We start from the raw sequence: 17,917 nt of genomic DNA, 5'->3' as shown, positions 1-17,917 counted from the left end.
TTAAATTCAGTAAATAAACAGTAAGTGTGCAGTAAAATGTGCAGTAGTGTGTCTCAGTAGAGGACATGTTCCCTTATTTACACTCGGAAAATCAACAAAAAACACTGAGAGTGTTTAAACTTAGTGTTCATTTAACAGCATGTGGCACATTTGTGGTTCAATTCACTTCATTATAAGTTTAAACAATTATTTTTAAATTGAAACTGAATTGTTTACAGAATCTTACTATTTTTACAGTCAGAGTTATGCAGCTCATTTTAGAGCTGGACGAGGCTCACGGGGTAAAATAAAGAAAGGTATATATATGGGTCTGTCACTGTTGTTGTGTTCATTTCTTCTCTTTTCTTTGAAGTTTTGTTTGATCATCATTTATAACTGCATGCAGAACAGTACTACAGCGTCATCCTCTGAGCCTAGAAACATAAATTGGCTCTGAAGGGCTTAAAAGTTCTCTAATATTGAGATTTTAGGGTGGAAAATCTTTTCTATTATTCTCATATTCACTGTCACTGGGGCAGGACCCCTCTTGTCACTGGGGTGGTCCCCCTAGGGTACATCTCAGTACCTTTAGTCAGGGAACATAACTGAACCATAATCTACTGAAATGATATGGTCTAAGCTGTACTGACTCCACACACCCCGTCTCGCCTCCAGGCTTTTATTTTACTGTTCTGTTTTAAAACATTCGGTTATGAAAAGATACAAATACGAACTTTTCACCTGGAAAAACTTATTTAAGTTTCACAATTAGACCTTAAAACCACTGTTGAACCTTTGAGGGAACATTTACACTGTTTGTACCTTGATGAACGAAAAATGTACCTGCAGAGAACCTTTATTTACTAACAGTGTATTAAGAGAACAGCTTTCTGCTACAGAGCACAGAAATCCTTAGATAGTTTCTCGAGCTGTAACGCGTCCAGACGGGAAAGACAGAAACCTGACCATTCAGATGTAAAGAAGCACAAACCAAACACTTTTCCAGTTGCAGCAGTGTTTAAAACTATAAACTAACTGTGAATTAAATGGTTATATACATGGTAATAATGTTAAAGCAGCTTATTACAGGAGTGTAGATCTACAGTGTACTAAAAAACTGCACAGCATAAAACTTTGGGATCAGTTTAATCATGTATATGTTTATCCAGCAGGTTTAGTTATTGTTTATTCCTCAGTAACAACAGTATAACAATAAGTTATAACACACAAATCCCAACTTGGTTCCAAAAGAAGTATACACTGTTAGAAATAAAGGTTCTGGTACATTTTTGTTCATCAATTTACAAACAATGTAAATGTTCCCTCAAAGGTACTACAGTGGTTTTAAGGTCTGATTGTGAACCTTAAATAAGTTTTTCCAGGTGAAAAGTTTGTATTTGTATCTTTTCATAACCGAATGTTTTAAAACAGAACAGTAACATAAAAGCCTGGAGGCGAGACGGGGTGTGTGGAGTCAGTACAGCTTAGACCATATCATTTCAGTGGATTATGGTATACAGTTATGTTCCCTGACTAAAGGTACTGAGGTGTACCCTTGAGGAGACCACCCCAGTGACAAGAGGGGCACTGCCCCAGTGAGAGTTTAGTACCTTTATTTCAGAGAGTGTTGTATAAACTCTCTCACTGACACTAACTCAATTAGCTAAATATAAACAAATAAACAAACCCATAAATAACCAACACAACAAAGGCAGTAAGTGCTGACCAAATCAGGAAGCTAATAAGCTCAGTATACTGTAAAACTGCAGAAGACAAAACGTTGAAACCTGTTTTATCATTAAAAATGTGTTTAGGATTTGTTTTCTCTAAGATTCAGCACCATCAATCCATAAACAAACAAACAAACGGACAAATAAGACCCCCAAAATATCAATAAAATATAATTAAATGTGGTTAACAAACAGATGCTTCCCTCCTTTAAAAAAAATAAATAAAAATAAAAGCATTAACAAAAAATAAATAAATAAAAATTAAATACAATTTTTAAAAATCTTGGTTCTATAAAGAAGAATAATTAAAAGTTTGACGTCAGTTCCCTCACTTTTCCCCTCCTCATAACTTAAACAAACAAACAAAAATGTAAACAAATGCAAAAAGTATTTAACCCCCCCCATGAAAAAAAAAATGAATAAATAAATAAAATGTTTTGGTCCCACTACATAAACAAACCACTAAATAAATACTTTTCCTCCACATTCCAGGAGAAAAAAAATAAAAATACAAAGAAAATATACAAAATTTAGACGCGCACTTTAACATTTCAGATTTTCACGACCACCTCAGACCCTGGGGTTCTGAATCTCGCGCGCACGGTTGTGTACCAGACAGAGAGAAAGAGAGAGAGAGAGTGAGAGAGAGAGAGAGGAGAGAGGCACGTAATTGACACGGTCACGTGTTCAAGCGCGGCAGTGCGCGAGCAAACGAGCTGCGAGAAAGAGAGAGAGAGAGAGCGCGAGGGAGGGAAGAGAGCGAAGGAGAGAGAGAGAGCGAGGCAGAAAAAGAGAAAGAGACAGAGAGAGAGAGAGAGAGGTGGTGAAAGAGAGAAAGAGAGAGAGAGAGACATGCGAGAATGTGGCGCGCGGGGCAGCACGCTGTACCATGCGAGCTAAACTCGCCGGACGTGGGGATGTGGGCTCGAGCTCGACGGTGACGCGCATCACCCCAGTGCACGCGGAGGGAAGCGATTTTCCAGGAACTTTGGAGCGGAGGGTCCGCGGGGAAACATGGCCGAAGGTTACCCTGCGTTTCTTTTCTTTTCTTTCTGTGTTTTTTTTTTTATTGCGCTCATTCCGCTCGCGCGCTCGGCTCCGCTGATATGAAGGAGGAAGGAGCCGGTGGTGGTCGTAGTTGGCGGAGGTGGTCGGTAGTGGCGGTGGTTGGTGGGGAGGCATGAACAGAAGCAGCAGCTTTTCGCTATTGTTGCCCGCGCGGGGTCGGTGTGTGTGTGTGTGTGAGTGTGTGTGTTTGCACCGCCCCTGCTGCTGCACGTTGCCCATAACCACTGATATTGCTTTTTGCACGCGCGATTGGTGTAGTAGGTAGTAGTGGTAGTGGTGGTGGTGGTGGTATGGGGGGGGGTTGTTCTGGGGTCTGTTTTTTTTGCCCTAATAGGAGGGGGGAACGTGCGCACACCTGCCCCCCGGAGTTCAGCCCCCAGAGCGGCTGAATGACGGTAGATGCACCGCGTGAGGAAGAAAGGAAGGGAGAGCGCGAGACCGAGGGGGCAAACCGAGAGGAGAGTTGGCGGATTGTATAAGAGCGAAATTGAGCAATCGCAGTAGCAGCAGCAGGCACTGGGGGCCGTGCAAGGTTCTGAAAGTGTGCTTCACTCCTGAACGACCCCTTTTACCACCCCCCTCCCCAACACCCCCCTCTATTTCCCCCCAAACATAAGGCTTTGCTTGTGCAGTTACACGCGAATACAATGTGTCACATCAACACCACTGCTGTTCTACTTTGTTGCGAGAATTGTGTTGCATTTTATGCACGTGCAAATTCAAAGCGTAGTGCACGCGCCGTGCTGAGTGATGAGCATAGCAAGCGAAGGAAAGGAGAGGGGGATTTCCATATTTCCATATTTCTTCCCAGTGTCCATATTTCCCACAACTCCACCCGCTTTTTTTTTACCCCACTTTTTTTTTTACCCCAAGTTCTCAAAGAAGAAGAAAACAAAAACACAAACACGCCAAGCACAGTGAGCTTGACTCTATGCTTCTGTTGCCGTGCAGGAGGGCCAGGCAAAGGCAAAGGTGGCGGCGGAGACCCCGCCAAGACCCCCGGTCAAGAAGAGCGGACCCAGTCAGGCTCCGGCTACTGCAAGTGGTTCAACGTTCGCATGGGCTTTGGATTTATCTCAATGACCCACAGCGAGGGAAACCCGGTGGAGCCTCCACTGGACGTGTTCGTCCACCAAGTAAGTTGCTTCTTCCTTTATTTACGCTGCTGGTTTCATGGTTTCATGGACGTTTGGCACTTGAGAACTTAATTGGCCCGCCCTTCATCACCCGCGCTGGACAACACATCCGCGTACCATGGCTTGTTTGGGGTCTTGGTAGTGCCCTCTGTCACTTTACGGTTGTTTTTTCCTGGCGGTGAGGCTCTAACGAAGCTCGAGCCTGAGGCGCCAGAATGTAACCGCTGCACCGTTTAAAGTGGAACGGGTAATTCGAATAGGAAGCCAGCTTCAGCTTCACGAGACGTTTTCAGGCTACACATTCGTATAACACACCGTGATGCAGTTGATGTTCTCGACCCCTGAGCAAAAACACCATCACGTGCTCACGTGTTTACATGGGCTTTTGGTAGCTTTTGTTGTGTTTTCGGATTAGGTTGAGGTAGCAACTGCTTAGGCCCTGTTTAAGCTGGGTTTTAGGTTCGTAGTCCATGCAAACAGCGTATTCCCTTCCTTCATACCCAAACGGCCGTGTTGTGGTCGTACAAACCAGATGAAGGCCTGCTGACTGATGGCTTTTGGTTTTTCCGGTTCGAATGAAGTCTGTTTTCCCTCCAAACGCTTCCCTAACGCTTTGGGTCATGTTTAAAGTAGGCTTTTTGTTAAGGTGGAACACGTTCATAGCCGTTTCCATCACCTCTGGTCTGGTTCATCAGGGCTCGGCCTGGTTTGGTCATTGACGCCTCGTTGGTTTGAACGTATGGCTCCTCAGTGCCTCATGGGAGGGCTGTGTGTTTATCTGCTCTCCAAAAACGGCTTAGAAGATACACTTTAAAGTGCTACACACTGCTCCAGCTCCTAAACTGGGACCAAACCGCCCAATTTGAGAAGTTTTCAGCGCGAGGAAGCTCGTAAATTTCACGTATTTCAAAGGCGTCAGTTTAGCAACATGCTAGCCAGAACTAGCAAAAGTTTGTTTTGCAAATGCAGCCGGTGTTTCTGTGAGAACCCAACGGAAATCTGATGTATGGCAATGTGTGGGTTTCAAATACAGGTCATATATTAGCATATATAGATTTACTTAAGGCTATATTCAACTTATATTAGTCACAAATGTACACATGTGACATATATGCCAACACTGAGTTTTCCATTAGCATATATGAGTACTAAATGCCATCCTTATATGAAAACTGTTTTCTGTCATACGTTCTTAAATGTGAGCTATGCATATATGTTTGTATATGCTGACAAATGGCTGAAATAGCCTATGTGACACATATTTGAAAATAGAAAACCAAAAAAACAAGATTTTGGTGGATTTCATTTTGATTTTTTTGCTTTAAAAAATATTTCAGTGTTTGTGTCAGAGATATAGGTATCCAAACACGTGCATGATCCATATTTTGTGCATGTGTCCAATATTTGATACATACATGTACACTACGTATCTTGAAATATATGCTTGACCCTTTAAGATAACGATATGTGGGCGTATTTGGCCATATTTCAGATTTCCATGTGGGAAATTGGCATCTCTTCAGAACAAATGGCTTACTAAGTGTAAGTTATGTAAAACAGAATAAAATATCTGGTGCAGTTAGAAGAGTTAGCCTTGGGGAAGGTGACCCTTCTCAGGAGATCCGTTGTTTTCCTTGCTACTGTGAGGCCTAGACCATTGTTTTATGCTTCATGTTGCTAAGTGTACCAAGGGAAATCTTTACAGAACCAGGCCTTCTTTGTCATGAAACAAATTTAGGTTCATTGAATCGGTTGTCACCCTTCGTTGAGATTTACCTGATGGAAAAATACCAGAAAAAAACATCATAAAATAAAGCTAATTCTAGGATCCTCGCTTAAATTTCATGCATAACCTAGCTGCCTCACTACATTTGAATATTGCTTTATTTCTGTTGATGCTTGCAAGTTTAATTAGAGAGTAACAGGCTAGTTGTGTAGAATAGAATGTCTGGTATCTCAGCCATGCTGAGCTCTCACTTCACTACGTGCATTTCGCTCCGTCTAGACAGTATTGCAGCTCTGTTATGCACAGATTCTTCCTCAAGCTTCCGTCTTTCTCAAGGACCGCCACAGCAATAACGCCTTTTGAAATCTCTGTATAGAAAATCAATGCTTTCTGTTCAACTTCATAGATTGTGTCGTAGCTAGAACCTTCTTGCTAAGCCTGATTCATTGTTCACTTTAGTGTACGTAAACCACTCTGTTCTCACAAATAGCTTTGTCAAAGCCTTACATCCCTTTCAATCAGGGAGAGAGAGGTATGGAGGCCTACGCTCACGGAGCCGCCATGTCTGTAGTCCTGAGAAAACCAAGTGCATTATTGGAAATGAAGTTCCTCCGACAGATGTCTGGCCAGGCAAAGAAGCTAACTGGTAGCTCATAAGTGGAAAGAATAGCTCTTCTGTGTGCCTGAGCGTTTTGTTTTGCGTCTACTGCGCTTTGGAATTATGTTCTTATGTAATGTAGTGCAATGATAAGCGTCCTCAAAAATAAAAAGATGTTGAAGGCACGTTCTTTAATGGAAAGATTTCTCCTTACATGCTGTAGCTTCAGTTGGATTCACAGGACTATTTACACTGCAGTTTTCTAATATAATATTTTCTATGATACCATTTACACTAAATAATTTTACAGGATATTTATCTAATGTAGCAGGTCTTTATAATGTCCTCAGTGTAATTTTAGAAATCTCTAAATATTAATAACAAAGAAACATGAGTTTGAATCAGGCATTGGTGCTATAACCTTGCTGTTTTTTCATTGGTTCAGATTTCGTAGTTGCATATATCCGTTACATTTATTCAGGTTTATTTTAATCATTTGTATTAATCAAATAGCCTAATACCTTTTTATATTTATTTAACTTCTTAAAACAATCCAGTTATGCCTTGAAATTATTTTTACAACCTGCCCTTTGAGTAGATACCAAAATTACATTTCGTGTTTGTATTTGAGGTGTAATTAAGCTATTAACATATTCTTATGGAACAATGTTTCGTGTATAAATGCTGGGCGGTGTTATTGCACTGCTGTTTATCTCTAAGTGAATTCTAATATTGCTTATTTCGGCCCCAAACTGTTTTTCTGTAATTTGAATTAAAATGTTAAAATATTACAATAGTAAAATTCTCTTGCTCTATGCAAACTGCAAATTAATTGAATTTTAATGATCTGTGTTCAATGTACGCAAATTCTAAAGATTATATACACTCTAAACTCTAAGTTTGAGGTTATTTTTAAAAAGTTAGAGAGGAAACAGATTTCCTCACTTTTATTGTACACTAACAAATTTATTTTAATTCTACAAATGAGCTTTAATTTTAGGAAACTTAAGGTGATTCTGTTGTAAATTAATGTATAATTCTGACACTCTGAATCAGAAGATATTTAATTGCTAATTTGTTGCATTCATTATCTGAAACAATTGCTTGAGTAAAATATCACTTTGTTAAAGAAAATAAGCAAACTTGCTTAAAATGTTAAATACTGTTTTTGTGTACTTTGATAAATATTTCAAATACATTTATATTACCCTGTGAGTTTTTTTTTAACATTAAGCTCTACATTTTAAAATAATACGTTTTTTCAGAGAGTCTTGGACAAAACAGCACAGATTTTGGAACAAATTAAGCAAAATCCTGTGAGGAAAAAAACAAAATGAAAGAAAGTTCAGCAGATCAAATATGGAGGTTTTGGGAGCAGATCATTACAGAAATGTGGTTCTGTAAATGCTGAGCTGGTGAGTTGAATTGATCCAGGATGGGGCTGATACTGAAGCAGAATACAAATCTGTTAGAACCAAAGATTTAATACGAAAAATAAGCTCTGCATTTTTATATGCACTTTTAAGAAGAGTTGTAGGTTTCTTACATTTTTAATAAATGTTTTATTGATTAGGAATAAAAAAAACAATTTGTTTTCTACCCTAAACAAATGTGGTTCAGTTTTTGCATATTTTGAAAATTCTGCTGATTTTTACATGCAACACATGGCACAGATGCACATAATTTTGCTTTTTTTTTAAAAAAAAGTTTAATTTTACTCACTATTATATATTACTGGTATATAACATTTTTCAGTTGGGCTTTTGAAAAATGCTAGTTGTATGCTAGTTTTATTCAATCTAAATAAATTACTTTGAATGAATCATTTTTTTGAGGTGAATAAAACTAGTTCTATTACTTGCTACTGTATAAAGTAATTTTTTAGGTTGATCTGAGGAGCTATTTTTTACAGTTGTAATGATTGCTGAGTGCTGCTCTAAGCTAAAATAGTGTCTTATAAAGCTGACATAGCTTGATTTGATTTTGTCCTCCTAAAATTACACCACAGCGAACCTTACACAGTATTGCAGGCTTTAACTGGACAGGAAACAGATGACCTGAAAAGGAAACTTACTTTTTATGTAGTTTTTACAGGTTTTAAACTGTTCTTTTAAGACAACTCAAAACACACAGTAAATGACACATTACTGCAGTTAACTGTGCTGAATTTCATCAACGAAACTCATAGAAATAGAATTAAAAACTAACAGAAACTTGGCAGAAACTGAGACACTCCTGTTTGATTGGCCTTATAGATGTAATTGTCTATAATATATATAACTAAAATACTGCTGAAGGTGAAAAGCAAAAACCACAGTGTGTCTACTATAATGAAACAGATGTATAGATGATGTATTCTCCATTATTATTATTAATATTATTATTATTATTATTATTATTATTATTATTATTAATGAATTTATTTTGATAGTCTTTACAGATTATTTACAGATGCTAAAATTATTAACAAAGTATTTTCTGAAACTCTTTTTAAATATCAAGTTCAGATTTAATGGAATCTATTAAATTTAAAAAAATTAAAGGGCCCTGATTTTCCTTGCTTTTTTAATAATTGTAGAATTAAGTAAACCTGTTTAAAGTTTTAAAATGTACCATTCAATCTCTGGTCCATATCATCCATATATGGAATCTAAGCTGTAGAAACAGTTTTGAATTCATTGTTTCTGTGATGTGCCGAAAACAGAACTATTTACATGTATCCACCTGTTCACCTACAGCAGTTTAGCCCCGCCCATTCATATGGAAATTATAAGTAGTGTTTTAGCCCAGCCAATCAGAACAGAGGGGATTTACATATTCTAGTCATACTGGTTCTGTACGAATACAGCCTGTTTAATTGTGAGGGATAAAAAGCAGTTTGGTCTTGAAAGTTCATAAACATGAATTATGAGTGTTTTTGGTACATAACCCCACAAAAGTGTCACAGGTGGACCTTATGTATGTCGGAAATGGGCCTTTTTAGCTTCCGTGGCATTTAATAGATATTTAATTGAATGTTAGATGACAACATGATGATCATCTACAGTGGAAAGAACATAATCAGAATAAAGTGTTATCTTATTATTAAACGAAATTACAAAATAAAAATGTAATCTGATCTTTCAGTCATTTCTCTGTGAGTTCTCAGAGCTGAGTGTAGTTTCCTGCTGTGAGTGAATCTACACGAGGAGGAAAGGTGATGTCAGAGTGTTAGAGGAGATGGAAGTGAGGGTGAGAGAGTGTAACTCTATTTACAGCAGCGTTTCAGGGGTGTGGAGATTGCTCTTGCTACTCCGAGAGAGAGAGAGTGAGAAAGAGAAAGAGAGAGAGGTGGAGAGTTTGAGTAACAGTAGCTGTGCTATAGTGTAGTACGTCTGCCCTGTATGTGTACGACAGCAACTAAAGATAATATTGATTATTTTCAGTATTGACTGTGTTCACTCGCCTTTATTTCAGCCTCCGTTCTTTTCAGGAGACTCACTTTCAGTTTCTCAAAGAAATCTGCAGACACACGTCCAAAGCTCAGTCTTAGGAGTTGGTTGCACTTCTGCTTCTCAGAGTTATTAGTAGTAACCAAATCCAAATGTACTCATCAGTCCATAAGACTTAACTTCACTTCTCAGATGTCCAGTTTTGCTGGTGATCTTTTTTGTATTTGTCCTTTTTTCATCGAGGGCTTGTTGACAGCTACACTTCCTTTCAGATCTATAGCTTTTCAGTCTTTTAAAACATTGGAAAGATGGACTGTGGATTGTTTCAGATCTGAAGGAGCTTGATTTTCTCCTCTCTCTCAAAGATGAAAGCTTTAAGTGCTGTTTATCTGATGGGGGCAGTTTTGGTGGTATATCAGGTTTTCCAGGTGGTTGTTAGGAGTCTCATTCTCTCATTTTAGTCATTTTTTGAGCTCCAGTTTTATAAACTCCTGCTTTTTCCTTTGACTAAGTGGATTATCTTATCTAATCTCCTCAGAAATATCTCCTGAAAAATAATAACTTGTACATAATGACCATTTTGACCAGATATTAAATGACTGAATGGTGCATGATGATACCAGAATCATATTGATATCAGCGCATAATTGCTTAAACAGAATTCTTAGCGTTGGAAAGATGCTTACATTTGGCTGATATTTTAAACCGATATTTATTGATGTATGGAAGGGCAGAATATTTAGGCTTCTACACTAAACTATCTGAATTTTATTAATTTTACTGCATTAACCCTGTAGAAATAAATGATATATTTCTCTGCAGTGCAAATCCAGGTCAGTCTAGTCCCGTAAATGTTCATGCATTGTGTCTGTATTGGCACATATGTACCTAAAAAGTATTGGTTATTGGGATTGGCCCGTAATGCCCTTATCAGTGCACCCCAGTACAGTTGAATGCAAAGTTCCCCAGTGAAATTACGCTTCATTGATTTGTTTTATTGATATGTATTTGATTATTTGAATTTTCATTATTTCATTATTCTAAATGAACGTAAGTTAACACAGGGAACACATTAAAATACTGCTTTTGTTTATAAATTTTAGTGCACAGCTTCTGTTTAGTTGGTTAGTTTAACATATTGAAAAAAATAGAACATGTGCTATAACCTTTTTTTACCCCCATATATGTTAAATTCAGCAAATACACAGTGATTGTGTGAAGTGCGCTCTTGGTAGAGGAACTTAATTTCACTTAGAAAGTCAACAAAACGTTTCATTTGACCAGGGGAGCCCAAACTTTTGGATATGACTGTATATTAGTATGCTGGCAGTTATACAAACATAAAATAGAGAAGTTTACAATGTGGAAGAGGTTTGAATTGAATTGATTTGAATTGAGAAAGAAAGCGGGAAAGAGGGCGAGCGAGATAGAGATAGAGCGCGGGAGAGAGAGTAACAGTAGCTGGCGTACAGAGATTGCTGTTATTGTAATTCTGCTCTGTATGTGCTGTTAAGCCATTGTACCGCGGTTGTTGGAGTGATATGTGAGCGTGCGAGGCTGATTAAATGTACGGTGAGTGTCAGAAGCTGATACTGAAGAGAAAGAGAGAGATAAGCAGAAAAGGGAAAAAAAAGGCCAGAGGAACGTTTCGTTCAGAACATTCTTCTCTGTACACGCACACACACACACACACACACACACACACACACACATGGTTGTCACAGAACCTTAAAAAGTCTCATGAATCAATAGATTGTAGGAGTTTGAGGTCATAAAATGCCTAAAAACATGTCTTTTACTGTTATCCATCTTGTTTTTCCACACAACTGCTGTATTTCAAGGTTATGGCCGAAATATCCGGTTGGGGAGCGGGAGCGTCGTTCATTAGCATTCTAGCTAAGTCAAGGAACACGTGCTTACTTAATCAGTTATTGTTTAATTTCTTATTAAATGTCTCTAAGACATTCTGGGCCAACATGCAGCTTGTTTTTGTCACCACAGCCGTAGTGTAGAAGCTGTAAGTATGGCAAGAGCAGCAGTCTTAGAGTATAAATCCCTCAAGAAAGCGCAGAGTTTCAGTGGACGTATGAATGTGGCTTCCTAATCGCTGCTTAAAATAGCCCAGTTGTTATTGTAGAAACCTGTAGCCATTAAACATTGCTGTGTAATGCTACTGCTTTATGGTTTTATGCCTGTACCTGACGGCATTAAAGCAATTTAAGTTGAAATATATTACTGACCGGCACACACAGGTTCAGGTTTCTGTTGACAGATCAATTACAAACCTCAGCACACAAGCATATAAGCATCCCCGCAATAAAGACTGTTTAGATTTTTATGTATTCATGCATTTCTGTCATTTTAAGATGTCGTTAGCATTTAACATATTGTCTGTTTATGCTTCGCCGGAAGCTCCTGTCCATATGTTAACGCAAAGCCTATGGGGTGTTGGAATACAGTCTATAGGGTTTGGGAATGTGATGTCGTGACGCAGCCCAGATAGCAAGAGGGTAGCGAGATACTGTTTTCCCACTGACGGTAAAGCTGGCAGCCCACTGGCTTTTTCCTTAGCATTTTCCAGGCAGCCCACTGGTGGTTAAGCAGAGTGTTAGACAAAATGCCACTTTTCAGTGCTCATTTTCCACTCACAGTCCAATTTACTGATTTTTCCATAATTTCTTTCTTTCATTATCCTTTGTAAATTAAGTTATTAAATAATTTTAACACTAATATCATAAATAAAGCCAGTTATACAGCTGTAGCCAATCTAGAACTGTGTCAACAACATTTTCAATTAAATCATTTTATATTAGGCCTACTCATTAATATATTTTCACTCAATTGTTTGTAATATTGTTGTTTTATTTTCCAAAATAAAAGACTGTGTGCATTTAAAACCAATGTATGACCAATATATGTTTGTTATCTGCCAGTGTCTTATTGGTGATCTGCCATTTTGTCCAGGTTAGTTGGTTCTGATTTGTTGAATGAATCTTCCTTTTCTACCTGCTTTCCTTAATTTTGGCTGATCTGTAGCTCATGGATTCACTTAATACATTTGCAGAGTTGACTAGCATGTGGATCCACAAGACTTACAGATCAAAGATCATACTAAAATGGAAAAAACAGGTAGAACAGGAAGCTTCTTTCCACTATTTGGATGCAGCTCACACAGGAAGCATCGCAGCGAGAGCGCAGATAAACATCAAGCTCATTTTATACATTTTGTAATTGTATAAATTTAATGGAATAAATCGTTCAGCATCATTTAGTGGATTTATTCTGTTTGGTAACCAGCTAACTGTTTGGTAACTAACTGTTCACCAACTCGCTGCTTTCCAGCTAAAAGGTACAAGCTGAGGTAAATTATGCTATGGCTAGGCTAATAATCTTAGCTGAGGTGTCAGACGATTAGCATTTACCTGTTTCTCTTGAAGACTTTAGATTAACTGACCCTTCAATGTAAACTTCAGACCGCGTGGGATCTTATATGGGTTCTTGTGGGGTTTAATCTAGTACAGTATAGTAGTGCTGTCAGTAGTTTGCTATCTAGGTAGGCAAGCAGGGATCGCTACAAGGCTGACTACACTGGAGTATGGCAAAAACTGGGTGAAATATGCCCAAAACTGAGTGAAATATACCAAAAAGTGATTGAAATAAGCCGATAACCGAGTAAAATATGCCAAAAACCGAGTGAAAACCCAGTAACTGAGTTAAATCAAAGATCATATGAATCCTCTGTGGTTAAATCTGCTAGTAGCTGACAGGAAGAGCTTTGTATAAACTGTACATGGGTGTTCAGTGACTTGAAAATTCTGAGTTTCAAAATAGTAGAATAGACACTTAAACTAGTCAAAAGTCAGTGAATGAGAGTTGGTAACGTTAGCACAGGGCTATCGTGATGACGAAATTTTAGCTGCCAATAGATTGCTATATAAATTACTGCAATTAGCGATTTAGTTGTCTTTGTTTTTGTCATTGTATGCGAGTCTTGTTTGGCCAAAAATGCTTACAGTTACACAGAATTATATTTAGAGTCAAGCAAAGCTACGTTTGATCTTAAGACTGAAAATCTAAACAAAAGATTTCTTCGGTTAGCATACATGCTAAAAACATTAGAATGAACTATGTAGCTAACAAATAAAGAAAGATTATTCCCACTGTCCTCTAAACATGTGCCACATTATACATTTTCAGGAGTTTCATGTGTCGTCGATTTACATTTATTTGCCTGAAACCCAGAGCATCCAGTCCATCCATGCTTCTTACAGCTTATTATAACTGTGAAATCTAACGGCTAAAAAAAGATTGCAACCAGCTTAAATAATAGTGATTAGTCAATTATTTGGGAGTTTGTGTGGATCCATGACGCCAGTAAGGATAATTGTATCATTACACTGTTCTTTGGAATGCCTCTGGAGTTGTTTAGGATACACTTCCTTCTCATTTGATTCACTATTTAAGTATAACAAGCCTGAAAAACTACTATAAAACAGCAAAGCTCCTGCAGTGAGTGTGCGTATTTGCGGCATGTAAAAAAGAATGAACCCTGCCAATATGACGATAAACGATCCCATAATGCAGACTGGAAAACTGGGACTACTTCTACACGGATTAGCATTATAGAGAAATGTAACATTTACAGTCGTATGCATAAGTTTAAACACCTCTGGTCAAATTACATGTTTTGTTGATTTTCTAACAGGTTGTAGTGGAGTTTCTTTTACACACTGGGCAAAAATACATAAAACGTAATATGCACCATAACCTTTGTAAGTATGTAGTTGATTATATATATAAATATCTGATTACTTTTGAATAGTGTAGCCTAATGACAGCTTTTGACGACAGTTTGTTGTCGAAATAAAACCTTGTATCTCCAAAATGGTAACTATACAGGAGAGGGAAAAACCTACTTTACTTTTAATGAACAATAACCACAGACGTTTATAGGGAGAATCTAGCTGTAGAGCAACTTACATCCACTGTTACTTTTTAACAGGACACTAACTGTACTTGGTTATCTGAAGTGTGTATGTATGTACAAGAGTATGTACATGATTATCAATGGGTTTTGTAAGAGAGAAAGAGCAAGAAGTGAGAGTGAGAGCGAAAGAAAGGAATAGAGAGGATGAAAAAAGAAACAGAGCAAGAGCAAGAATAAATAAAAAATATGAATAAGAGAGAAAGATAGGAAAATAGGGTGCGAGAGAAATAGAGAGAACGAAGAAAATAGAGTGGAAGAGATAGAGAGAAATAATAAATTGAGAGAGGGTGTGTCCAAGAGAGAGAAAGAATAAAGAAAAAGAAAAAAATAATAGAGTGCAAGAGAGAGACAGTGAGAGATAAAGAGAGAAAATGAAGAAAATAAGAGAGAGTGCAGGAGAGAGAGAAAAAGAATAAAAGAGAGTAAGAGAGAGAAAGAGAGAAAAATAAGAAAATAGGGTGTGAGAGAGAAAGAGGAAAACAGAGTGGAAGGGAGTCAGAAAGAATACAATGAGAGAGAAAGAGAGTGTCCAAGAGAGAGAGGGAAAGAATAAAGAAATAGAGAGAGCAAAAGAAGAAAATAATGGTACGAGAGAGAGAGAGAGCGAGCAAGAGATAAAGAGAGAAAATGAAGAAAACGAGAGAGAAAAGGAAGAGAGAGGAAGAATACAAAAATAGAGAGAGAAATAAGAAAATAATAGAGTGCAAGAGAGAAGGAAGGAGGAACGAAATAGAGAGAGGAAGACAGTGATAGAGAGACAGAGTGAGAGAGAGAGAGAGAAAGAGAGAGAGAGAGAGTGAGAGGGGTGTGGGGTGAGATGGAGGGATGGAGATGTTATAGATCCTTTCTCACAGAGAGCTTCCTCATTGATCACTTCCTGTGTGTTTGTGTTTGTATGTGTGTGAGTGTGTGTGTGTGTTTGAAACATTGCTGCATCAACATCCTACCTAGAGTATCCTGTAGCACTGCTCTTCCTCTACATACACACTCACACACACACGCACACGCACACTCTCTCTCTCTCACACACACACACACATATGGTCCTGTGCAAAGGTCTTAGGCAGCTAAGCACACTGATGAAAACCATTCATCTCAGCAGCGAGTGTGTTTTGGCACTAAAACACTGTGCAACATTACAATAAATACATAGAAACATAAATTCATTAAAAAGTGAGAAGATTGTTTTTTTTCAGAAAGTAGTTAATATCTTGTAAACGTGTTAGAAGAGCACAGGTTTGAATCCTGACTGCTCAGTTCCATCAGCAGCACCTGGTTTAATGTAATGAAGGTTGATTACCTGATACATAATCATTTTGGATTGATGTCAGTAATAAATAAATAATACACACAAGATACATACATTGAAGAGATGTGTAATCTCAGGGTGATTAACCTGGTGAAATAAAGCTGAAGTAAAAATAAAAACACAGAGGGGTCCAAAAGTCTGAGACCAGTGAGTGATGACTTTTTTAACAAATTATATTATCAGCATAACAATTTGAGTGAAACCTAATTTTTTTATTTAAATTTTAGCATGAATTTCTTATGACCAAATCTACCTGAGAGTTGTCTGAACATGTGTTGAAATGAAAGGGATACAACTAAAAGAAAAAAAAGACAAAGTCCTTAATGTGGTCACCGATCCACAAATTTGCTTAAATTTGAAAAATGCACTAGAAATAATGCAGTCTTGAGTGTTATTTATAGATCTCACATTTTAAATGTGGTCTCAGATGTTTGGACCCCACCATGGTGAGTAAATTTCATGATGAATGGACCAAAAGAAATGGCCCAAAACTACCTGGAAACAATTCTGGTTCCATTGACTCACATTAAAAGTAAAGTATGTTTTTTCCTTCTCCTGTAAAGTTGCCATTTTGGAGATATGAGGTTTTCTTCATATATATATATATATTAAAAGCTGTTGTCGAAACAAAACCTCGTATCTCCAAAATGGTAACTTTACAGGAGAAGGAAAAAACATACTTTTTAATGTGAGTCAATGGAACCAGAATTGTTTCCAAGTAGTGGTCTATTCCTCATGAAATTTACACACAATGTAAAGAGCAACAGGTATTTTCAAATTATGACAAAAACTGATAAATGACAACATTGGTGATACAAGGTTTTGTTCCGACAGCAGCGATAAATACATACACACACTCAAAAACCACTAGTATTAACAAATACAGATAATATTGTCTGTTCATTACAATCTTAAACAAGCCATTAATTATTAATGCTTTACCTTCAAGATGCCAGAGCTGATAGATCATCAGGACAACAATATTGGCTGACATTTAAAAATAAAACAAAAAAAACCCAACACACATCAGTCGGACCCTCGTGTGTAGGGGGGTAAATATAAGAGAAAGCCAGAAAGTAACTGTGGGTGAGAGTGATGGGGGTTGGGGGTTCTCACTCTCCTCGGGCATTCTTTAAAAGAGGAATTTCTTTAAAGACAAAAAGAGGAGGGGGTCTCTCCAGCCCCCCCCAGACCAGCTCCACACCAGCAACTGGGTTACATCAACACAGCAACCTGTGTGTATTTGTGAGCTAGTATTAATAATGACTATATTGCGTTCGCTCTTAGAATTTGCAGAGACCAACAGTGATAACAAAAGCGTATTATAATTTAACTCATAGAAACAAGCAGGGAAACTCTGTGGAGATTCATTTGTTTCATTTGTTTCGTTTATTTAATTGTGTTTGTAAGTAGAAGAGAACTTTAGAGCATTGTTTACGTTGTTAGTGATGCGCTGAAATGAAAATTCTTGACCGAAACTGAAATTTAGGACAAACAGTTGTTCTTTAGTTTATTATTTGCTTTTTTATTTAAGTTATATAACATTATTATAAAACATATTATGTGATATAACATTGTGTTGCGAAAGAGAACTGAAAGAAATTATTTAATTTTAAATTGCTTGCCCAATAATATCAAATATTTCAAGTTTTTCGTAGTTTATGGTTTTCTAAACGTATCTATAACCTAATAATCTCTGCCATAACGACAGAAAATACCTTTTTTTTAATATGTAAAGCATGTGGAGATAGCTTTGGAGCTCCCGTCTAGCGGTCTGAAGTTTCTCCAACAGGGGGCGCTAGTTGATTTAGTGTTCGTCGTTTAGAGAAGAAACAGCGGTAAACCTCAGCAGGATCTGATGAGCACACAAGCTTGTCAACAACTTTGAGAACCAGAAGTGAAAATCTTTGAAAGTTTATTACCAAAAGATGCTGAGTTACTTGTAATTTATGT

At 37.6% G+C, this 17,917-nt stretch overlaps 1 protein-coding gene across 1 annotated transcript in view; it reads left to right on the top strand.

Moving 5' to 3' along the window:
- The first annotated feature begins 2,624 nt into the window (after positions 1-2,624).
- Positions 2,625-17,917, top strand: part of lin28b (lin-28 homolog B (C. elegans)) — a 46,822-nt gene continuing 31,529 nt past the window's right edge. The window contains exons 1-2 of the mRNA XM_036581153.1: positions 2,625-2,733; positions 3,729-3,913. Coding sequence (XP_036437046.1) covers positions 2,724-2,733; positions 3,729-3,913 — 195 coding nt within the window. The 5' untranslated portion in view covers positions 2,625-2,723. The remainder of the gene's footprint in view (positions 2,734-3,728; positions 3,914-17,917) is intronic.

Source organism: Colossoma macropomum, unplaced genomic scaffold (genome assembly GCF_904425465.1).
Source record: "Colossoma macropomum unplaced genomic scaffold, Colossoma_macropomum, whole genome shotgun sequence".
Classification (NCBI taxonomy): Eukaryota; Metazoa; Chordata; class Actinopteri; order Characiformes; family Serrasalmidae; genus Colossoma; species Colossoma macropomum.
Note: the sequence above shows the minus strand (reverse complement) of the source record. Positions and strands in the feature narration are given on the sequence as shown.